The 24,364-nt window shown below is 43.8% G+C and overlaps 1 protein-coding gene across 3 annotated transcripts in view; it reads right to left on the bottom strand.

Annotated features, from left to right (window-relative positions):
- Positions 1–24,164, bottom strand: part of LOC105468411 (transmembrane protein 255A) — a 51,987-nt gene extending 27,823 nt beyond the window's left edge. Inside the window, exons 1-5 of one of the 3 annotated variants that reach the window (XM_011718544.3) lie at positions 23,875–24,164; positions 17,046–17,188; positions 7,423–7,485; positions 4,686–4,775; positions 575–643 (exon numbers count right to left, since the gene is read on the bottom strand). In XM_011718544.3, the coding sequence (XP_011716846.1) occupies positions 575–643; positions 4,686–4,775; positions 7,423–7,485; positions 17,046–17,188; positions 23,875–23,932 (423 nt within the window). In that variant the 5' untranslated portion in view covers positions 23,933–24,164. The remainder of the gene's footprint in view (positions 1–574; positions 644–4,685; positions 4,776–7,422; positions 7,486–17,045; positions 17,189–23,874) is intronic. The other 2 variants (XM_011718543.3, XM_011718545.3) reach the window with 2 other exon arrangements.
- Between the last annotated feature and the right edge of the window lie 200 nt (positions 24,165–24,364).

The following is a 24,364-nucleotide window of genomic DNA, read 5'->3' as shown; positions in this document are numbered from 1 at the left end:
CTTGGACGTGTTATGAGAGGGGCCAGGCTGACAGTCCCAGCCTCCCCAGAGCATAGAGGTGGATCTGGCTTCTCAGTTACCTTCATTTGGCTTCCAGACCCATCCTATGTGTGGAACTCAGGCTCTGCCTCCGTAGTTCAGGCCTAGTGCCCTGGTGGGGCTCCCACTTTTATTCCAACTGAGCACTGAGTTCAGGCTCCCACTTTTATTCCAACTGAGCACTGAGTTCAGGCAACTGAACCATCATCCACAGAGATGGGGGAGGGGCATGTCCTGTGGCCTCTGTACGCTCATCTGTCCCCCTGAGGATCAAAGCCACATACGGGGAGGCTTCCGGCTGGGGTCAGAGGGTTAGCCTGTGGCCACAGAACAAAGTAAAACTGATTAGGCCTCATGAGGCTCCAACCTATGACCATGGCCTCATTAGCAATGTGCTCTGACCCACTGAACAAATCAGCTATACATACCTAGAAATAAACCTTAGGCCCATGAAAAGGAGTAAAAGAAAGGGTATTTCAGGCAGAACAGGGGACTTTCCCAGGAGGTAAAGACATGCAGCCTCATTCTGGCTCACCTCCTCAGCTTCCTTCTGGGATGTCTTGGGAACATAATGGCACCGGTTAGCATAGAGTGGTTTCAGATCCTGAAAAGGGAAACACCAAACCAAAGGGGTTTTGGCTTTGGAAAATAAAACAGCAAGTGTTGTACTTGGTAATAAAAGGTTTGAAAACACACACACACACACACACACACACACACACACACACACACACATAGAAGCAGGCAGGCAGGAGATTGGGTTAATTTCTGAAAGTTACCTGTCTAGGGAGACTGAGTGAAGATTCGACAAAAATACTTTAAAAATTACTTTCTATTAGACTACTTGGTTAATGAGAAATTATGAAACTGATTGAGAAATGGGCTTCTTGAAATTTCCTCTGTTTTCTTTTACTTCTAGCCTTTGTCTTCTTGTAAACAGTCCCCAGGGGACAAGATGCAAAACTCCAGGTTATTATGAAATGACACTTTCAAACTAAGGGAGATGAACTCCAACAATGAGGTTTCATTATCACCTGCGGACAGGACTAAGGCTGGCTGACTTGTACCTCTTGCTGTCATTTCCACATCACTTTCAAAAGGAAGAGCTCTGGAAGCAAGCCTCAGGAGAAGGGGCAGCTCCTGAGGCTGCTGTAGATTTTAACTCAATTGAACTATGAGCCATTTTCACCCAACTACATAGATTAGATAAAGTCGGTGAACTCCAAAAACACTATTCAAGCCTCAGAAAACTAATATGGGGCTCAAGGACAGTCGATTTACTCTGCTGGGTTGGCCAGCTTCCTGATGAGAGAGAGCTATCATGCATGGGGGTTGGGGTAGAACCAATAGACACAAGCCAGGGCTGCCTGGAAGCTTCCAGGCAGCAGCTGCTGTTCACTTTCTGGACTGATGCTAAACATCCCCTGAGTGGTAGGGGGCTTCTGCCAAAGGCACCTTAGGACAGGACAAACAACTTATGCAAATTGACCTTGGGGTTTGGCAGAAGTACCCAGGCAGAGGGAATTTATATATTGTCTCCTTCCCTTCTGCCCCTACTTCTTTCACCATTTCCGATCATCTCGGTGGCTGCTTTTCCCCACACATGTGATTTAGCATCTCTTGTACTTGGCACTCAAATGCCTCCTGCCTTCTAGCCGGCCTCCCCATTAAGGATATAGGACTTTTCACCAGCTAGCTACTTCTACATGAAACTCCTGCCTGCTCAATGTTCTAAAAGTACCTTGCCTTGTTAGCTTAGCCTGGAGTCTGGTTGGAAAGGAATGAGGGTGTTCATGCTCACACCTGGAATGGCTTATTGCCCATGTTTGGTGTTTGGGTGGTGGCAGAATAATTATCATAATTATCCTGCTGAAGAGGAGGCTTAATGTGCTGGTTGCAGCCCTTCTCACCTCCTGGTTTTGCAAAAAGCATTCAGCCACCAAATGCCCTAAATGAAGACAGATGTGTGATAGTTGCCCATTTGCTGCCTCTGGCTGATACTCTTCATTGAGGTCCAGAAGAGGAACAAGAACAAGACAACTGGAAGGCAAGAAAAGGTCACTAAGCCAGAGTCTGGCAACCTCTGTAATCTGAAGGGCTACCAACTATGGCGTGAAGGGGTAGAAAAGGAAATTGTTTTATATTGAGTGTCTGCTCCATGCCAGGCCCTCTTAGGGCATATCCATACCCATTATTTAATTTCATCCTCATGCTAACCCTGAAAGGTAAGTTACTACTATGTCCATTTGGAAGAAAAGGAAACTATAGTACAAGAAGGTAAAGTGATTTTCCAAGCTAGTTAATGGCTATACTAGGGAGAGGGGAAAGGAAAGAAATATGAGACAAAAGAGAGATGACACAAGCACATAGAGAGGGGTGAGTGAGAAGGTAGTAGGTCTTGAGAGGAAGTTCAGATTCACCTAAGCCAAAGGAACAGGGAAAGATGATGTTAAAGGGCCTCAACAATAGGACAGCTGGCTCTCACCCATCCAAGCTGTGCTAGGGTCCAAATGTGCCTTTCATTTAAGTTGGCCAATAGATATCATCATAGATTAATAAAGCCTCCTTCCTCAAAACTCTCTGGATGTCAACGAGGACTAGCCAATGTCTTAGGGCAGGTACAGTATAAGCAGAAAGATTTTCTTAAATATTCATCCAGTCTTACCCCCAAATACTTGAGTCAAATGCTGTACTGCAGGTCACCAGCAGCAGGAGGTACAGAGGGCCTGGACTCAGAAGCAAGTAGTGGTCATTAGAGGAAACTTCCAGTAAATATAATTTGAATTTTTGTCCATTGCCTTTGACTGGAGCCAATGATCAAAAACATTGGAATGTCAGGAAAATGCAAATCAAAACCGTAATGAGATACTGCTTCATACCCACTAGGATGGCTGGAATCAAAAAGTCAGATAATAATGAGAGTTGAGGAGTATGTAGCAAAATCAAACCCATCAAACACTGCTGGTGGGAATGTAAAATAGTGTAGACACTTTGGAAAACACTCTGGCAGTTCCTCAAACAAATAAACATACTTACTATATGATCCAGCAATTATACTCTTAGGTAGAAAGAAAATGAAAATGAAAACAAAAACATATATCCATGCATAAATTTGTACATAAATGTTTACGGTAGAATTATTCATAATAACCAAAAAGTGGAAACAACTCAAATGTACACCAACCAGTGAATGTACAAAGAAAATGTGGTACACCCACACAACGGAATACTATTAGTCCGTAAAAATGAAGTACTTGATACAACATGAATTAATCTTGAAAATATTACACTAAGTGAAAGAAGCCAGTCACAAGAGAATATATATGTTATATGATTCCATTAATACAGAATGTCTAGAATAGGGATACCTTACACAAAGAAAGTATATTAGTGGTTGCTTGGGTCTGGGGAGAATGGGGGATTATGGAGGTGAAACCTAAATGGTATGGGGTTTCTTTTCAAGATGATGAAAATCTAAAATCGACTGTGGTAATGGTTGCACATAAGTAACTGATACATACTAAATACATTAAAAATCATTGAATCATACACATTAAATGGGTGAATTGTATGTGATGTGAATTATATCTCAATAAAACTATTAAAAAACATTAGGAGTGAGAGGAAGAGGGGAAAAAAAGGAAGCCATTTTAGTTCATGCTGCCATCAAAATCTACTGCAGGCTTCTTAGCCACTAGGCCTATGTTGCCATGGAGACTGCCTCAGAGTGAATACTGTTTGTCAAATGGGGATAATAATGCCTGCCCTATATATATCACAGGATTACTGTGGGTCTCAAATGAGGTAATAGATGTGAAGGCACATCGAAAAGCTAAATGCACTACACAAAAACAAGGAATTATTGTTATTAAGATGGCTTCTGTTGAATACAAAATAGTATGCATACTATGATTGACTGCAACTATGCTACAAAAATAGGTATATACTTAGCAGCTAATATGGAAAAACAATAAAAATTGTCAAGTTAGGGTGGTAGAATTATGGATGTTTAAAGTTACTGGTGTGTCATTTGACTTTATAAGAAGAAAAAGATGATGAAAAAGATGGCTGATCTCAGCTAAAATCAGAAGGGATGGATCTGGTAGAGGGGCCTACATTTATATTCCTGGTCCCGAAAGAAAATCAGGCAAAGGGCCTTTCTCTGGCATCCCTTATTTTTCCCCTTGCCCAGGAATTGTTTCTTCAGATGCCATTGCACAGACTGTTTGGGTGACAGCATTGACCATAAGTCATGTGGCTTCTTGGTGCTCTCTCTCTACCCTGTTACCCCCAACACTAGTTCTAAGCAATTCCCTTGACCCTTTGCCTTCCCAAATCTTACCCACATGTCAAAGGCCTAGCTCTAGCCTTACCACCACTGAATGCCTTCTCTGACCCCTGGAATCCAAGATAAGCCACTATGGCACTGGGAGTTTGTTCCCCCAGCTTAGACCCCGTTCTCTAGATGTCTGCATGTCCATTGGTGTCTTCACCTTGACTGCCAACTCCTTGAGAAAAGGGATTGTGTCTTCTCCCTCTCATGTAACCCTCATGGCACTTAGCAAAGGGCTGAATATCCAGCACACATTCAGTGCAGCCTTGTGGTATTGTATATTTACTTTAACTCAGGACAAAAAAATACTCACAATGTGTCTGGCAGCAAAGACCCCGTCAACTATGGCACAACAAAAAGCTGCAATCACACCAAAGCTGATAAACACGATAGAAGCCACCAGCTGTAGAGGGGAATAAAACAAAAGCGTCTGTTAGCCTTCCACTCTTGCTGCCTCTGGGGACCAGGTGATCCCCAAGAGACTTCCAGCAAAACAGAACTCTAGCCTACCACCCCATGGGAATGCTCTTTTTGGTCATGCAGGATGAGTGGAAGGGAAGTAGGCAGGGGAGGCAGAGAATGGGCAACTGAAGCAATTTTTACATTTTCAAGGAAAGCTAAGAAATTCACTCTTTGAGCACCAAATGAAGAGGAGGCTTGCTGGTATCTAGCGTGCTGTCCATGAAGGAATTTGACTGCATGGCCCTTCCATCCTTGGACTCAGAAATAATGTTGGACTTTTGACATTAGGTAGTTCAATCCTCTGTTTTATTTATGTAGAAATGGAGGCACAGTGAGGGGAAGTGGTGTGCCCAGGGTTTCCATCTAGTCTGTGGAAAAGCCTGGTGCCCACCAACTCCTAGTCCAGTGTTCTTTTTACCCCCTCACACTGCTATTTGATACTATAGTGGGCACTGATGAAGGCAATGATGATTCTGAGGTCCTGCAAAACTCTACATGACTTTCTGCAACATTGAAGAACCAGGACATTCAACTTAAGACTTATATGTCAAGGACATTTTACAAAGGATTGAAGTCTCTGATCAACTTTGTATGGTACATATTTTTTAAATTTTTAAATTTTTTTTAGAGACAGGTCTCCTATGTTGCCTAGAGTGGTCTCAAACTCCTGGGAACAGGCAATCCTCCTACCTCACCCTCCCAAAGTGCTGGAATTACAAGTGTGAGCCACCATGCACAGCCAGTATGGTACATATAAAAACTTTCAAGTAAGACAAATGTTTACTTGAACCAGGCTGCCCTATTCTCTGATTGTGTTAGATAACAGAAATTTTCCTAATAATTTGTCTACTATTACAAAGATGCTACTACAACCCAATGTGGGGGAAAATAGGAATTTCAAGGCATTTCCAGGGAGCAGGGATAGATGCTACCTGAGCCCACCATCTGCCTGTGTTGACCCTCAGAACTAGATGGAATCAGCACTTTTTTTCCCTGAGGTTTTTGGAAGAAAAGAGGGGAGATCACATGGCATTAAGTTACTCTCTATGGAGAAGGAGAAAATCAAAATCAAGGCCACCCTGGGCGCAGTGGATCATGCCTGTAATCCCAGTACTTTGGGAGGCTGGGGCAGGTGGATCACTTGAGGTCAAGAGCTCAAGACCAGCCTGATCAACATGGTAAAACCTCATCTCTAATAAAAAATTTTAAAAAATTAGCCAGGCATGGTGGCGTGCACCTGTAATCCCAGGTACTCGGGAGGCTGAGGCAGAAGAGTGGCTTGGATCCGGGAGGTGGAAGTTGCAGTGAGCTGAGATTGTGCCACTCCACTCCAGCCTGGTGACAAAGCAAGACTCCATCTCGGAAAAAAAAAAAATCAAGGCCACCCTAGGGTTCTCCCACCTCAACAGGCTAGGAGGAAATACTTATCTCCTTTGGGAGTTGTTCAGAAACCTCTCCTCATAATTCTCACTTTACAGTGCTACAGAGAATTGGTAAATCATGTATGAACAATGTCATGAAATTGGCATTATTAGCTACGCTATGATCAGCTCTACAATTAAAATTCCCCCATTATTTTGAATAATTTAAGCCTAAAGTGCAAACACAACTGGCAAGGAGGGAGTCCAGGTGAAATGGAAGAAGAAAACTATTAGAACTCCCTTAAGGGTGATTTCCCACATCGCTGGGGGAAAACATATGGTTAGAGTTCTCTGTCCCTGGAACTATTACGTTATCTGATTAAACTTGCTGTGAAATAGACCCCATTATCAAAGTTTCAGTGCCACAGAGACTGTACAGGGAGAGCCCAATCACAATCTGACCACTCACCAGGCATCTTGATTTACAACTCTATAAAACTGCAATATGCTTTCAATTCAGTCTGTATCTTCTACTCTTACCCTTGAGGAAGCCTTTTCAGACTGAACGAGGAAAGTACAAAAGCTTGCCCTTGTGGGTCCCTGTTAAGACATAGAAGCTTCACCTTCTGTTTAATGCTTGTCCTTCCTTTCAATCTTACAACATGCTTAGCTTTGAAATATGGGTAATGGAGATACTTTAGGATGGCTTTATAATTTTATTTTACCTTTTTTTTGTGCCACAAGTACATTTGCTCATGCAATCAAAGTCTGCTATATTGTAATCTCCTAAAAGGCAGGAACTCTCTGTGAAAACTTGCCCAAAAGATTATGTATCAGAGAGAAAGATGTGAGGGCCACCAGTAATTCAGGGCTGTAGTAACAGAAATGGAAGCAAAAGCATTCTAGGTGAGGATCATAGCCTGACTGGATAGGCTGGAGCACTCCTTTGGGAGTAAGGAGGAAAGCAAAGGGCAAGATCCAGAATATTCTATCCCTTTGGCATAAGGAATCTAGCTAGGCCAGTGAGGGAGCATCAAGCAAGATGAGAACCAATCCCATATCACAGGGTCACAGTAAAACACATTCCCTAGAGGTTTAGGAGAAAGGGCAAAGTAGCAGTTCCTTTTATGACCAAATCACGCAAACTTAAGAAATGTGTTACTTATACACATAAATGTTGTGCTTTTTTAGAGGAAGAATTTGACTCTATAAGGGATGAAAACTTACCATCTGCCTTTTGTTTTCAATAAGGTTTGATCCGATGATTCCAAGGAATGATCCAAAGCCGAGCTGCAAAGCAATATGGCATACATAGTATGTGGGATGACAGTCAGGCTGACCACACAATCATTCCAGTCCCTGGATATGATTCAGGATAATAGAAAAAACTGGGGTATCGATGCTAAAGCTACATGCAGTGGTTACTTACACAAATACAACATGTACAATAAAAGTATTTTTCCCACCATTTGCCAGTTTTCCCTTGTAGCTATGAATTATACCTAAGAAGAAACTCATGTGCCCAAAAACTAAAAGTAAAGGTCAACCATAGCTTTTCAGAGCCTGCCTATTTCAATTGCAATATCTATTACCTAGCGTGTGACTGGTGAGTCAGTAAGAGACATATAATGATGAAAAGCACATGTTATATTTTTATCTTTATCTTTTTTTGAAAAAGACCTTCCACTTTGATGTATAGATCACAAAATAAAGGTTTGCAAAAGCAATTTTGATGCCTCTGGCATACCAATCCAACTCAGGAAGTACTTTAGAAATCAGGAAGCACCTTAACCCACACTAAAAAATTTTTTTTAAATCTTTTTTTTTAAAGCCTATATTTGTGGTTGACCCACTGCAATTTATGTTAGCACTTATTCACCTCTTCTTCCATCCCTGCTTCATTTATGGACAGAAAGCATTCATTAAAGGGTGAACATAAATGGCAGTGTAAAACACTGAAAAACAATTTTCCTGTCTAAGTGGCTGGGATTATGGCTTGGTATAACAGATCTCACTGCCCTCTCAGCTCTGCTATTAGAGGACTGAGTCTGCCAGTCTTAGATGAAAATGATCACTAACCAATAGTTGTTGATGGGGATGAAAGTGGAAGAAGTAAAAAGTGGTGAGAATGGACCAATAAATCTTAACACAAGTTCAGTGATGTAGTTACTTTCCTCTTTAGCCTCACTAATGGTCTGGGTTTCCATCTGCAGCCTTACTTTGGCTCACAGGACATCTATTTCAATTTGAGACCCCCAGGCCTTGCACCTAGGTTTGAGAATCTAACAGACCCAAGGGCTGGGCAGCAGCTTAGTAGGGCAGTGTAGGGGGACTGGGTGGTTGTCTCAGACCCCAAGAATGAGAGAATGAACGGAAGAAATGAATAGAAATCTCCAGGACTCCTTGTGCAGGGCCACTCAGACAGCAATGTCTCTTGAGAAATAGATACTACAGTGCATGAGGGTAATATCCAAGACTACTGAGAACATCCTCATTCAACAGTCAAGCTATGCCTGTCTCCCACCTGGTCTTATTTCAGATATAATTAAAATATGTTGTCATAAAATATACTGATTAAAACTTAGTTATCACACTAGCCTGGCTTCCAACCCCAGCTCTTCTATGTCTGTGTAACCTTGAACAAACTGGTTAAGCTCTCTAAACCTCAATTTCCTTATATTGTAAAAATAGGAACCACAGTAGTGACTACCTTATAGGGCTTTTGTGAGAATTAACCAGGATGATACATTCAAAGAACTTTGCACAGCGCCTGGTACACAGTAAGTACTCAGTAAATATTACTTTGTTCTAGTGATTATTATTATTATTATTATTTTTAAAGTCATTTAACTTTTGAACCACTCTAACCCAATTTGAGCTGGAAAATCCTGTAATTTTTTATAATGTGCTCTATTTTGTGCTAAGAGAGTTTCCTTGTTCTATCTTGTCTCCCCCTCTGATATGTTCCACGGCTTCTATTTTTTAGGAGAAAGTCCATGAATAGTCTGTGCTTTTGGCACTCTGGGCCACTTGTGGAGTTGAGAGAAATTGGGAGGCAGCTTCTTACAGGATAAATAAGTCATTTTACTTAACAATTCATCAGCTTCCAAAGGTATTCACAGAATGTCTCCTGAATCGTGATAGCAGTCTTTGTCCTAAGACAGGAAGCAAAAACACTTGCCCCCGCTCGCCAACCCCACTATTCCTCATACTCTCTCATGGCAAATAACTCTCTGATGGCAGTGACCAGAAGAGGTGGGTGGAAGTCTTGTGGAATTGTCTGGAAAGACAAGGCACTCCAGAACTGAAACTCCCAGGCCAGTCAGTTACTTCATCCAGTTCTCTCCCCTTCCCCTCTATTCTATTCTATTCCACTCCAATGCATTCAGTTTTCTGACGTTAACTACTAGCTTTATGTCAGATGAATAAGACGTGGCTACTGTCCTCCAAGAGCTCACAGTCTAGTAAGGGAGAGACAGACAGGGTTAAGGACCACAGATCAGGTAAAAACAAAGTGCTATAGGAGCAGGGAATAATTTGTGCAGCCAGGAATATAATATATTCTTGGCTCTGCCCTTGGCCCAATTCCTTAACCACTCTGTGCTTTGGTTTCATCATCTATAAAATGGGAATCATAATAGAGCCTGCCATACAGGGTTGCTTTGAAGATTATATGAGATGAAGTATGTAGTGTGATTTGCATAAGGTAGGCTGCTAAATAAATGGTAGTTCTAAGGTTTCATAGAGAAGGAGACATTTTTATATGGGTTCAAAATATGGATTAGAGCTCAGCAGGCAGGGAACTAATATGTATTGAGTCATGGCTGGAAGAATTCACTTACCTGGATGATAGGTTAATGAACTCACCAGTGTTGCTAAAGCAATCTTCCATTTCATAAGCATTTTAAGTTAAAGAAGTACTTGCCCCCTAGTTTGGTCACATGAATATGTCGGAGTGTGGTGGAATTGATATCATTCCCATTTGATAGACAGGAAAATGAAGGCACAGAGAATTGTAAGGATGTATGCCCTCTTATGGCAAGTTAATGGTAGGTCTGGGACTAGTTCTCGGGTTCCCTGAATAACAACTTGCGTTCTTTTAGCCACACCTTGCTGTGTTTGTGGCCAGTGTTAGTAGAATAGTGACCTCCAATTAACAAGGACCTAATTGTTGCTCCCTAGAGAAGAAGTTCTCTGCAAGGATGGGGTGAGAAGTCTTATTTGTGGAAGAGCTGAGGGGTTGAAAATAAAGAAGGGAAAACCAACAGTTTCCTTAAAATGGACAGCTGCTTCTAAACAATTGCTTGCTCCCCTGAGACCTCAGAAAGGTAAGCTCTGTGGTCTCCCCTCAAGAGCTTCATGGAATCATGTAATGTTCAGACCTTTGGACCTCCATCTTGATTCCCCATTACCTGAACAAATAACTAGTTTGCTTTGTTTTGGCTGCCCTCCACTTGTGGGGGAAAAAAAAGGACAGATGATTAGATATCAAAGACAGATTCAAGGGCTTTTTTGAGGCTGGACTCTTGTCACCTATGCCTATTCCCATTCACTGTCCCAGACATCTAGGACTAAGGCTAAAAATATTAGTCATTAGGTAAATATTAATTGGACATCTACTCTGGCTGGCACTGTATTAGATCTGTGATTTGGAGGCCAGGAGGTGGGATGGGGTATGATCAAGACCACTCAAGCTAAAGGTATGATCAAGACCACTCAGGCTAAAGGAGCTCATACTATAATCAGGTAAACCAGTCCACAACCCCTTTCCATAATATTGAAATCCACAAAGCTCTTAAAACCAAAAAGTTTTTTTTTTTCTTGAATGTAACTAACTTGGTGGCAAAACCTGATCTTGAACTGATGTGAGGTTATATTATCATCTTTTTAAAAAATATTATCATCTTTATCTCACTTAGTGTAAAAATCCATCTTTTATTATAGAAACACGAGGTGCTTGATTATGGGATGCTTCTCAAGGCTCTACTTGATTGTTAGATAATATGTGGTATATGTACTGTATACTTTTTCTAAAATAAAAAGTCTAAATTCTGAATCCCATCTGACCCAAGGGTTCAGAGAAGGGATTGAGGACCTATATAAACAAAGCTAAATGAGAATATAGCCCCAACAGACGCCACAAAGCAGGACATAAGTATTTTCCAGCAACCATGAATAGGAGGAATATATGGTAGGGAGTTCAAAGATGGTAGACACCACTGTGGAGCCCAGTATCTGAGAAATGTTTCTGCTGTGTCTTTAAGTCAGGATAGAACAGAGCACTGAGAGAGAGAGAGAGAGAGAGAGAGAGAGAGAGAGAGAGAGCAGGGAGGATGTTTCAGGCGCAAGGAAAAAATGCTATGATGGCCCCAAGGCAGAAAAGCCCAAGTCATGTTCAGAGGACTGTGAATTGACAATTTTGGCAAAAGAGAAGTAATGAGAGACTAGGCTGAGGGCATCTATGGAGAGCTCTGAATGACATGCCAAGGAAGCAACAGGGAGCCAATGAAGGTGAGAACCTTGTGGTATTATAAAAGTCTTACCCAGCAAATCAAGATTCAAATGTATTTATTTATTTAGAGACAGGATCTCACTCTGTCACCCAGTCTGGAGTGCAGTGATGCAAACAAGGCTCACTCTAGCCTCGAACTCCTAGACTCAGGCAATCCTCCTGCCTAAGCTTCCTGAGTAGCTGGGACTACAGACCTGAGCCACTGTGCCTAGCTAATTCTTAATTTTTTTTTATAGAGACAAAGTTTTGCTATGTTGCCCAGGTTGGAGTGCAGTGGTGTGATCCTAGCTCATTGCAGCCAGCCTCGACCTCCTGGGCTCAAGGAACCCCCTTGCCTCAGCCTCCTAAGTAGCTGGGACTACAGGTGTGCTAATTTTACCACCACACCTGGCTAAATTTAAAATTTCTTGTAGAGATGGGGGTCTCACTATGTTGCCCAGACTGGTCTCGAATGCCTGGTCTCAAATGATTTTCCTGCCTTGGCCTCCCAAAGTGATGGGATTACAGTCCCAAAGTGATGGGATTACAGTCATGAGCCACTCCTCATGAGCCCAGGTGTCATTAAAATGAGCCCAGGTGTCATTTAAAAATGTACTTAGTAAGTTAGGGACTTATACTTTAGAATGAACTTAGATTTTAGAAACATTTTCAAACAAGAGGTAGAAACTTTTTCACCTCTTGTTGAAAATCTTTCTGCCTAATACACAATTTACTACAAAATCCCACTATCCAGAGCTCCTTATGTTTCCTGAGCATTCATGTTAATTAAAATTTCTTTGGACTTTTCAGAGGAGTCTTTACACGTGAATCTGAGGCCACACTGACCTAAAGAAGGTTTCTGGGATATTGATTGTTTTGAATGATCCCTGTTGTCCCCATCTCCTAATATCCCACAGTAACTCTGAAATTATTTTCAATTAACTGATTCTCCTACCCACTCCCTGGGAAAGCGGGCAGAAATTCTTGCTCTTTCCTAAAAAAGACTCAGGCTAGTATGGGCCCTAATAGTATCAATACAGCAGCTGAGGAGAGGGTGCAAGAATGAAAGGCTTGTCTCACTACCCAGGGGGCCAACTCCATCTTGTGGGTTGCTTGGGAAACACATTTAGAGGCCTCTTTTTCCTGCATCTAAGGTAAGAGGAGGTGTATCGGGAAGGAGCAACCACCCTCCCCTGTCTCTTTCAGCTTCAGGTAACAAACGAAACTCTTGGGTTTTTAGGCCTTCAGAGTAGAAAGCTCACCTGAACCCTCCTGGAATAAAATGCCTTGAATATTTGAGGACAGTAAAATTCTTAATCCAGTTTGTCTTTTTTTTGTTGGTGTTCAGTTTTTGTTTCTGTTTTTTTTTTTTTTTTTGAGACAGGGCCTCACTCTGTCACCCAGGTTGGAGTGAAGTGGCGCGATCTCAGCTCACTGCAACTTCCATCTCCTAGGCTCAAGCGATCTTTCCACCTTAGCCTCCCACGTAACTGGGACTACAGGCTTACACCACAGGGCCAGGCTAATTTTTTTTTTTTTTTTTTTTGTAGAGACGGGGTTTTGCCATATTGTCTAGGCTGGTCTCAAACTCCTGGACCCAAGCGATCCGCCTGCTTCAGGCTCTCAAAATGCTGGGATTACAGGTGTGAGCCACCGCACCTGGCCGTTTTTAGTTTTAAAATTTTATTTATTTATTTATTTGAGACAGAGTCTTGCTCTGTTGCCCAGGCTGGAGCCCAGTAGGGTGGGTGATCATGGTTCACTGCAGCCTTAACCTCCTGGGCTCAAGAGATTCTCTCACCTCAGCCTCTCCAGTAGCTGGGACCAGAGGTGTGCACCACCATACTTGGCTAATATTTTATATATATACTTTTTGTAGAGATGGTGTCTCACCATGTTGCCCAGGCTGGTCTTGAACTCCTGGCTTCAAGCTATCCTCCCACCTCAGCCTCCCTAAGTGCTGTGATTACAAGCATGTGCCACCGTGCCCAGCCTGGTTTTAGTTTTTTAAAACTTTACAGTTCAGCCTGTACAGACTAGCACATCTTTAAAGAGGCATGTGTGCGTATGTCTCTTAGAACGATGATACCACATTCTAGCTCAGGTAGAATAGCTAACATGCCATGAGAATGCACCTCGCTGTACAAAGATATCTCATTTGGCAAACTAAAGATGCTCCCGAAAAGCTTCACATGACTTAGAATTACGCAAATTGAATTATATTTTAAGTATCTGAGATCACAATATTTAAATGATTTGCATGGTAAGTCTTCTTTTAATCTAATAACTTCTCCCTAATTTGTCTGTTTTGAAAATTTAAATTCTCATGTATTGTTAACACATTTAATCAAAGTCTAAAACAGCAGACTGTTTCAAAGTCTAAAACAGCAGTTTCAATAAGCTGAAACTGTTCCACAGTTCTATACATTAGTAATTTATATTTAAAGTGACCAATTTGACAGTGCAGAATCTCCAGATGATGCATCATGATCCTGGTTTTATTGCTAAGCATATTTTACTGTGTGTAAATTCTCCAGGTGGTTGCTAGCCCACCTGAATTAGACTTTTCCCCCCCCTCACCCCCAGGATTCTTTCCCCTCTGGTGGATTCAACATGTATTACTTTCTCAATCAAAGGTTAGTTCATGAAAAGAAAATTCAGATTGCTGGGGCCCATGCAGACCAACTGAATCAGAATCTCTTGGGCTAGGGAGTAGAGATCTGCATTTTTCACAGGTTCACCAGGTCATTCTTATTCACGTCAGAGTGGGGAAACCACCAGTTTAGAGTTTCTATAGTAACTCCCTAATAACCAAGCTATTCAATTAGTGAAAGTACCCCATTCCCAGACAAATCTGGATTCTCAGGCGTTTACTGTTTCTGAGGTATGAGTCGTAATTGTATTTGTTACTACCTGATCTGACCTATAAACTCATAGATTTTTCTGCTATTCAATCTGCTATCTTTTCCCCTTTATTCCATGTAATTAAAATGCATTTTAAAGAAACAATCTCCAGGAACTATGAGAGCACATTTTTAAAGGTTAAATCATGGGGGCACAGTATCCGTTAGGGGTGGCTTTCCTATTAACACTTCCATATCAGCTCTTAGTGAACCACTCACATGCAAACACACGCCCCCACTGCTTCAACTTCCAGTGCTAACTGAACATCAGGTACTTGAATAACAGCAATCAGTCACCCTCTTTCCTTTGTTCACGTATTCCAACCTAGCTGCCCACGGTAAGATATTCCACAGAGAAGGTTCACAGCCACTGTTCATGAATAGGAGTTCGTACTCTTAAATAACATGGAAAATACCTTCCCCTCACCCACAGAGACTCTGAATCTTGGCTTCAGCATTTGCTAATCAGTCAGAAATATTTTACTAATGCAGCTACCTGAAATACACAAAGTCACGCAGACCCTATAAATTGCTTTTCCAAGCCACCGAAATGCTATCTTACCCACTCTGTTCCTCCCCGCGCAACCCCCCGCCCCCGCCGGCTTCACTTGTGTTTAAAAATAAAACTCAATTCTGCTGACGACTGGTTTTCTTGCCTCACCACAGGAAATGGACTGGGTGAGTTCTCACATCACATGTTTAACAGAGGGCACCAAACAGTGTCTGTGGGTCACCTGCCCTCAGCTGGGAGGAGCCCTGCCTGCCCCGGAGCTGTAGAGGCACTTCCCCCAGCAGCCTTCAGCTCCAGGAAGGCATAGCCTACAGCCCACGTTAGGTCCCAGCTTCTCAAGAACTATTGAGGAGGCTGACTGTGGAATGAAATCAGTGACCTAGGCAACAGGCTCCAGGCTTGGTCACTCATAGCTCTGGCTTGTCCAAGACATCATCTTTAATCTCTTCCTCTCGCTTTGCTTCTTTCTCCAATCCCCATCTCTCTCTCTCTCCCCCTCCCCTCTCTCATTTCATTTCAAAGAGAAATGAAACAAAACAACAACAAAAAATACATCTGACCTCTTTGCTGTACTAAAATACCTATTAACTGAACTGTCCTAAACTTCCTTCTGCTCTCTAGCAATTGAGGAGCCATTTAATTGATATTTAAAATATGATCTCACCTCTAGAGTTAGGTTTTTGGGTTCAACAGCAGTGTACGTAGACTCAAATGAAGTTTTGGTTTTTCTAATGTAACTAGTTTAGCAGTCTCCAAAGGGAACTGCATGCACCCTAGGGTAGATAAAACAATCCACTGGAATACAGCTGTTTCCTATTTATTGTTTATCTAAAATAATAAGAAAGAAACCAAACATTACTAATATTTAATAAACAGACTGTCACTGGCACCCTCTGTCCGTGTGAATGTCAGGTGATCAGGTGACCTATCCTTCTGAAGGAGGGCAAGTTCCAAGCAGCAAAGGGTTGATGGTGGGGCATTTTATGTATGCCTGGATTGTATTATTCAATTTTAACGAAACTAGTCCCAACAAAATGGATACGAGGCTTGAAAAGATTCCTCTTGAGACACCAGAAGTTGAAGATGACCCTAATAATGTAAGCAAACGTAAGCAACAAGAAAATGACAGAGTTTGATACTTCTAACTCCCAGCTTTTTTGTCAGCCAAATTGTGAGATTGACATTTAAAAACATGACTCCAATGACAATCTAATCATATGGGATAAGAAGGCAGCCAAAAATATTCACAATTATCTACTGGGCCATTTGAAATAAGGATTTAAAGCCACTGTCTTTAATGACAAATTTCACACTAAGTGCATATTATCCGGTGACATTTTAGTTTGTGTTCACATGAAGATATTGAAAGTTATTGTATACTTAATTTTTATCTAATTTTTGAATGTTCATTTTTATATAAGTTTTATGAACATGTATATATATATAATTTATAAGTGAATAAATATATATATATTTTTAAGAATATATCTTCCACAGCTTTTTCTGATAGGAGTGCAAGATCACTTTGGAGATGAGTGCTGTTGGTCAGAGTGTCAAGCTGCCAGGATCCTCAGATTTCAGGTAAGATCAGATGACCTCTATTATATATGGGAATGCAGATGCCTGGAGAGAAAGGACCTTAGCCTAAAGTTAACACTGCTAGTTAGTAACATCTCCTAAACCGGAAACCTGAGGTCTTAAGGAGTGAGATGACTTGCTCAGGATCACACTATTAGATAGGGATGGTGCTGGATTCTTCTGATTTTCAGTCCAGTGCTCTTCTTAGCGGGCCCAGAGTTGCCTCTCTACATAAATATATAGGCATATAAAGGAGGAAATCTGAGCAAACACTAGACACTCAAACAGAATCGAAAACTATCAGAGCAGAGCCAGAATTTCTGTAGACAGCAAGCTACTGCGACCTACCTGTGCCTTCTATACTTACAATAACTCCTGGGTAATAACCTCCTACAGTCACATTCTGGGTCCTGGTGGTTGCAGCAAGGCCCACTGTGAGAATTAACACGGACACAATAAGCAAAGTCACGGTGACATAGATGGAGTTTCGTTTCCTCCGATTGAATGCTCCTGAAAGCACAGAAAGAAACTAAAATTGCTCATTTCAGTTGGGGAAAGGACTGACTTAAAGAAAAAAACACTGAGAAGGTTTTCCTTTCCTATTCCTACTGGTAACTGAAGTTATCTTTGGTGGTGATGGTGGGGGAGTGTTGTGGGGAAGGGATAGAGCATTAGTTTTTGCAGTCACCAGGTGCCACTTCTATAATAAAAAATGTATTTCCAGTTTGAAAATAAACAACAGAAGAAATTTCACCAGTGAGTGCTCCTGGCAATCTATAAGAGATGTGTCATAACTACTTAGTAGAGTGGTTTTTTAGACCAAATTAGAAGGCATATGATAAATGGGAAGTGTGTGGGGGGGTATGAAATGAAAACATTTTAAAGCCAATATCCAACTAAAGAGATTTTTTTCATAAGCTAGAGATATGAAATTTCATTTTCAGTGTAAATATCACAGCCAAGCCAAGTTACTGGGATTTTTTTTTTCATTTATTTCTGACATTTGCCACCTCATGTATAAACTTTAAAATGGTATATTGGCAAGATTTGTCACATAACAAATGTGTGTAATAAAGTGAGTGTTTGGAGGCCATTAGTCCACAAAGACATGTATCAGGGGAGGTAGGTGGGAAGGATTATAACTTATACACATTTAGGCTTATGTGAGGGTGACATAAATATAAATGATGAGAAAGCCATTCTCCCACTCAGGGCTTATCAGACATGATAGTGCAAACCAATATTTTTTTGAAAACAGGATTATTAAGTCAGATAGAAAAATGGTATCTAAGCTCACTTTTTAATTTAATTTTTTTTTAAAGGAACCGAGCACTGTCCCACACTCTGCAGGGATTTCTCAGGCATAGGGAGAGGGCCTTCAACAGGACATACCAGGGGAGAGTTACCACCTAGGAGTTCTAAAAAAAAAAAAAAGCAAATGAGAAGGGTCCAGCTCCCTAGTGGAGGTGTGGAGCATGAGGAGGATGAAGCAGTGAGGAGCCCTGATGGAGTTGCCCACCCACGTGGCTTGACTGTCATTTATGGCCCTAAAGAGATCACTTGAGTCTGTCCATGAAGACCCTGTCATTCTGGGAGACCTCACTGCAGCCTCAGGAAGCAGTTGTTGAGAGAAGCCATGCAGACTGTTCCACAGGGAAGTGGGGGAGAGGGGATGGAGGAAGGGGGAGGAGGTCAACCAAGCGAGACCCAGGAGGCAAGGTGGTGGTGAGACAGAGGGGCTGTGGCTGGCCTTGCAGCCCCCTGCAGATATCCCCTCCTGTATGGAAGAAAAGTATTGGGAGTATCACCCAGGCTTAACCCCACCATCCATCTTGTCTTCCCCAGTACAGTCCCTGCTGAAGTCTCCAAGGGAGGTGGGAGGGGCTGGCGGTCTCCCCTGATGTCAGCCTCGAAAATGAGGGATGTGACTCATCAGGGTCATTTCTAATATGGGACTATTCTAAGACTATTTTTCATTGAAATGTAGAAGTGGTTTGAACGTTTGTAGGTATCTACAATGCTAAAGCACCATGTCTCACCCTGGGGAAGAGGTAAGAAGAGTTGGCAAATGAGACTCCTCTTTAAAGAGGCCTGAGTCCAGCCTCCAAGGGGCAAAAACATAAAGTCGCACTAGAGACACCTGTAACAGCAGGGCCCTTTCATGACAGAGCTATTAGGGATGCAAACGGGAGCTGACTAATGGTAAACACATGAGCAAAGCTGGGAGCTCTGGACTGCATGGTACTGGGAAAGGAATAGTAGAGGGGTTGGGGAAGGCCAGGAGTTACTTCTTCTGTTTACCTGAAGTGTAGTTATCCTTCCTTTTGATTTTGAAGGACCCTAAATGAGTCTCTAAACCAGAGTGCCTAAGTTTATTTGATGGTAGATACTTCTCAGTGAATCTGTGAGTTGGTTCTACAGAGGGGCTCTAACATAAACTTACCAACACGGCCTCCCATTCTTACATCTTCCCTTCCCTTTTGTCAGTCACACAATCTCTAGCCTTCCCCTGCCCCAGATTGGCAAAAGAGAGTGAGGGAACATTTGGATACACCACGGATATCTTTGTGACACGGAAGTGTCTCAACACCTTACCCAGAAAACATGTAACCTTAGAGACTAAATTGGAGAAGTGTGTGTGCATGCATGGTCTTTTTAATTTTTGTTTGTTTGTTTGTTTCATTTGCCTGCTCCTTCCCCACCAGCTGGCCTTTAATCTTATTCACAGCTCTTGGGTCTTCTTTGCAAATAATCACTCTAACTTTTAAAAGCGCAGGAAGGGCCAGGTCAGAAAAGTGACTCAGCAAACCACATAGTGTCATTTGAAAATCTTTTTTCCTGCTTTAGAAACTGAATTGAAAATTCAGTCACTTGAGCAACCCAGGCAAAGATCCCACAGCCCCACAGGGGCCTTGCCTCCAGATAGGATTTGCTTTGGGTAAAATTCCTAAGAAAACTCTTCCCATCACCAGGTCAAATATCTAATCTCTGTCCTCTCACGAGCATCCTTCCCTGTCCCCACTTATTTTATATTATAAGGACTATAATTGTGTAACATGAAATTATTTCTAGTTGCACTTGGGAAATTGACTGTTTTAAGGAACTCCCTCCCAGGATGACTTGTTTTGAAAATGAAGAATCACCCCTCAATTTATCTTTAGTGCCAATTTGACTCAATAAAATTCACATCTACTTAGAGCAAGACATACCCATTTTCTGAAGGTGTGGCCCAGGCTCCTAAAAGGCAGTTTATTGTGTCTGCTTAGGACATTTTCCTGGTGGTTGTTTTATTTTAGAAGGGAGAAGTACAGCTCTGTTCTTATTTGGGTACAATTTGGGGCTTGCCTTAGATGTTTCTGTAAACACAGGACCATCTTATTCTGATTTTGTTCAGTAAAGTGACACATAAAAAAACTCAGGCACCATGAGGTACTTAAATAAAGCAGTGGGTATATGAAAATCATGCCTATTACAATTTATACCTAGTGTTTGATACCTAATAAACAGTCCGTACTTGTTGAATAAACAAGAGGCAACATCTCAGAATTGTTTCCCTTGTAATCAAGAAGGATGTGGGAGAAATTGTGTGAATAAATACGGGCTATTCTCATAGAATGGATTTTTTAACGTAGGGTACACCTGAGGGTTCCCTCAAATTAAAAACTTTCTGGCTAACTAGTGTGAAAACTGCAATATCTCTCACTACCCTGTCTCCTTGGCACCCAGTATATTTCTGCTTAAACAACAACCACCTCTGCAACCAACAGCAGTGAGAGTCTGAAATCTTGTCATTGGCCTTACTTGCCCCCCCTCAGCAGACTCCCTGCAGAACTACTGCAGCCCTCCCTCTCTGCAGTGCCCCACCTCCACCCCAGATTCCTGATGACCAGGATGCTTAGCTCTAGAAGCACCCAATTGTTTGCTGTCTCCACCCTTCCAAAAACAACCAGCTTTTCTCTCATCGAGTTTTCCCCCCATCAGAGCCCCCATCTGCATTGCGGTCTTTGAATCTGGGTGCCTCCCTTAGAAGCATGCTCAAAATTCCCCTCCTCCAAGAAGTTGTTCTTGATCAAAATTAATCACTTATTCATGTCCCTAAATTCCCAGGTACCTTACTCAGTAAGTATATTAATTGTAACTGGTACCATTATAGTTGTAACCGTGGGTCTGGTCCACAACCCATATGATGTCTGCCAGTCCCAGGATTATGTATCTGAGGGAACCAAGACGTGGGTTGCTAGAAGGTAGGATGCTGTATCTGTTACTTTGTTTTACCTTGCACACGTTTCTTGATTATCCTCTCTCAAGAGACTAGATAAGGTGTATAATCTTTACTGGGCGCAGTAAAGTTGGGAACCCAGTATCCAGTCCTGTACACGGTGTTGTTGATGCCTGGCTAGTTCTCTGGGTTGATCTTTTGAACTGATTAGGATTTGCTTACCTGAGTCAGCTTTGCCACACAGGGTGGGTCCCCGGATATCCCCGCCTTGAGTATCCCTAGAAACAGGTGGCTGCCCAAGACCTCAAGACCCTGCCTCAAGACCCTGCCTCAAGACCCTGCCAACCTCCCGAACATTTCCTTAAAGGCGCTGAAATCCATCTCTCCCCACTTTAGACAGTCCTCTGAATGGAGAACATCCAAGGCCGCCGGCGAATTACAAATGTGTTATTTGGGAGGAAGGAATGCCCTACTGTAGTAGAGGTGCCTTTGCGCCTGGGGGCGGTGTTGCCAAAAGGGAGAAGGGGGTTGCTGGGAGGGGATGGGGGGACGCCGGAGTCAAATTACCGTCTTCTTAATTGCCAAGTGCCTGCTCCACTCTGAGCCTTGGACAAACTGCTCTATTCCCAGGCAGCCAGCAAGCATAGATTGCAGGCTTGGTGCAGTGTGTCTGTGTGTTTTAAATTTTATTGTTTTGGTTGCGGTTGTGTCTTGACAATAAAGGAATCCCCTCAGAAATGCTGCCCTTGGAGGCCGAAACACTAACCCACCCACCCACTGTCCTCTTCCCCCCACGCAAGTGGGAGTAGCTCCTAAGTAGCCTAGACGCTGATTCAGGCCCGGGTTGTGCTGGACCAGAGCCAGGGAACTCCGGGATGACTCCCCTGTCCAAACTGTGGAAACCCAGCGTTACCACTCGACTCAGGAATTTGCTAGTGCCGTCGGTCTGCGGACTTTAAAAAGTGGAATGCGTGGCGCCGGCTCCGCTTCTGTCTGGGATTTATGATTCCTTTCCCGCAGTGTGGAGACTGGGCTGGGCGAAGCCCACTCAGCTGTTTGTTGCGCAGACCTTTCGAGAAACACAAGATCGCTGAGGGCCCCTGGGAGTCCAAGAAAGAAAGCTCTTCATCTTGTTCCCCAACCCACAGAGCAGTGCGCCAGGTAGCAACTCTTTAAGCCCTGGACCACCAACCAGCCCACTCCCCGAAGGCAGACGGGCTCGGGGCGTTGTGGCTTGATTTGCAGGTGGTTAGGTGGTTGTCGTCCACAGCGGGAATGGACGCTGCGGAACCCTAGCGCTCTTCCACTCAGCCCTCCCTCGCGAAGCGCAACAGCTTGGCGTCGGGGAGCCAGGACTGTGTTGTTGGCGCCACAGCTGGCCAAGGTAAGGAGTGCATTCCCACCTGTCTCTCTCTGTCTCTCTCTCTCGCTCGCTCGCTCGCTCTTTCTCTCTCTCCCTCTCCTTCTGTGTGTGTGTGTGTGTGTGTGGTGTGTGTGTTGGAGAGAGAGAGTGCGCGCGCGCGAGCTGGGAGTAAGGGGGAGTCTGGTACTGCTGGGCTCTGGATTCGGACCAAGTCCTTGGCCTCATTTGTACCCCGTTGTAAATAACTATGCCCTTAAAAATGAAAAAGAAAATTCTTATACTGAATATGCAAAACCACTGAGGATACGGATCTTTCCACCATCCAGGAGATAACACTTTCTGGGGCCCCTCCGGTGAACGAGTTTTGTTGACACCGAGTCTTCTGCAGGCAGTAGGGAGATTATATAGGGGGTTCGATCTTTTCCCTGCCCCCTCCACTCGAGATGTTCCCGCAAATTCATCGGAGAAAACCTGAGCAGACTGGTGGCAGGAACTGCGGGACAAAGGGATTTTGCAGAATGTAAAGTATGTTGGAAAGAAAGAATTCGATTTGATTGAAGTGTATCCGAGGCGAATTTTAAAAGATTAGGTGGGATCATGATTTTACAATCCCCTCCCGCTCTCCAGGGCTCCAAATTAATTTCTCCGCCCAGTGAAATCATAGGGCTTGGGAAGATGCCTAACAGCTGAGGGGGACTGGGTTTGTTTTTTGTTTGTAACTACCAAAAGGCAGCTTCAAGCGGCAGCCAAGTTGGTGCCGAAGGTAGCTGTCCCCCAGTTTCTGTAAGGAAAGGAGTCGAAGGATGCCCCTCCCCCTCCATTCCGCCCTGAGAGGAAAAGCGCTACTTCAGAAGATGCGCGGGCTCGTGCTGGATGTTTCTCGCGCTCTCACTCCTGCACCTTACTCCCTTTTCACACTCATGCACATTCCGTGCATTTGGAGCAGAGTAACAATCAAATTCAAAGAATGTTGATCCTGCCGCTGCAGAGGGCAGGGCTGGGCTGTCTTGAGTGAGTCCTCAGGAATTCCCCTCCCCTCATCCCCCCTTTTTTCTCCCCCCCGCCCATCCCCCAGAGTTGCGCAACCCACCCGCCCCCCGCATCAGCGAGGTGCAAATCAGTCCCCTTCCCAACTGCATCTCTAAATTTCAGGGCAGCTTCAAGAGAGTTGGGAGGGGGCGAAGACCCTGCTTCTTCTAATTGTCGTTAGTTGTGAGCTCTTAGAAGTGACCAGGACTTTGCAAAGAGGGAGTGTCGAATGGAAAGCTAAGGCGCAGGTTGCAGGGAAGTGTTTTGATCCTCAGATTGCTGGGATTTACTACCCGACTGCAAGTCTGTAGACACACGCACACAAACAGGCACACACCCGCACTCCGGGGCAGAGATACTCCGACGCAAGCTTGGCGCTCCGATCTCCGCACGTCGCTCCCTCTGCAGCCAGGCCGCTCCCCTGGGACTCTGGTCCATCACCCAGACGCTGGGGCGCGAAGACCACCCCACCCATGCCCCGTTTCCCGCTCTCTGGCTTTTGGGGCAGCCGGGGCGTTCACAGTCCAGAGGCCAGCGCACTCACCCCCTGCTGCCGCCGCCCGAAGGAAAGGCCGCTAGACTTACCCATGGAATCGGGCAGGGACATGTCGCTGGACCGCTGCTGAGTCAGGGACTGATGCATGGTGAAAACTGCCCGGTTGCCCCAGTCCCCGAAGCTGCTTCAAGCGCCCCCGGCTCTGGGCGCCCCGCAGAGCATCCTACACCGCGGTTGCCTCTCTCGGTCCCTCCAAGAGCTGAGAGAGACTGCCTCTGGTTGCGAGCTGCAGCCCAAGTGCCGCCTCCCCCTCCCTTCCCCTCTTCTCCCTCCCTCCTCTTCTGCCTCCCTCTGCTCCGGGAGGCAGCAGCATTGGCGGTCCGTGCAGCCGCGTGCGCTTGCGCAAGACCCCCCCCTCCCCCTCAGTCTCCCCATCCTAGTTATCCACCTCTCAGCTTCCCAAGCCAGACAGGGAGCAGTTTTAGCCCCTTGGGGCCAGGGCTGCGCAGAGAAAGAGGGGGAAGCTTCAGTCTGAAGCCAACCAACCTTCTCTGTAGTTGGACAAGGTCTTGGGTAATT

This window comes from Macaca nemestrina, chromosome X (genome assembly GCF_043159975.1).
Source record: "Macaca nemestrina isolate mMacNem1 chromosome X, mMacNem.hap1, whole genome shotgun sequence".
In the NCBI taxonomy this organism is placed as follows: domain Eukaryota; kingdom Metazoa; phylum Chordata; class Mammalia; order Primates; family Cercopithecidae; genus Macaca; species Macaca nemestrina.
The sequence above is the reverse complement of the archived record's forward strand: the minus strand, read 5'-3'. Positions and strand labels throughout refer to the sequence as shown.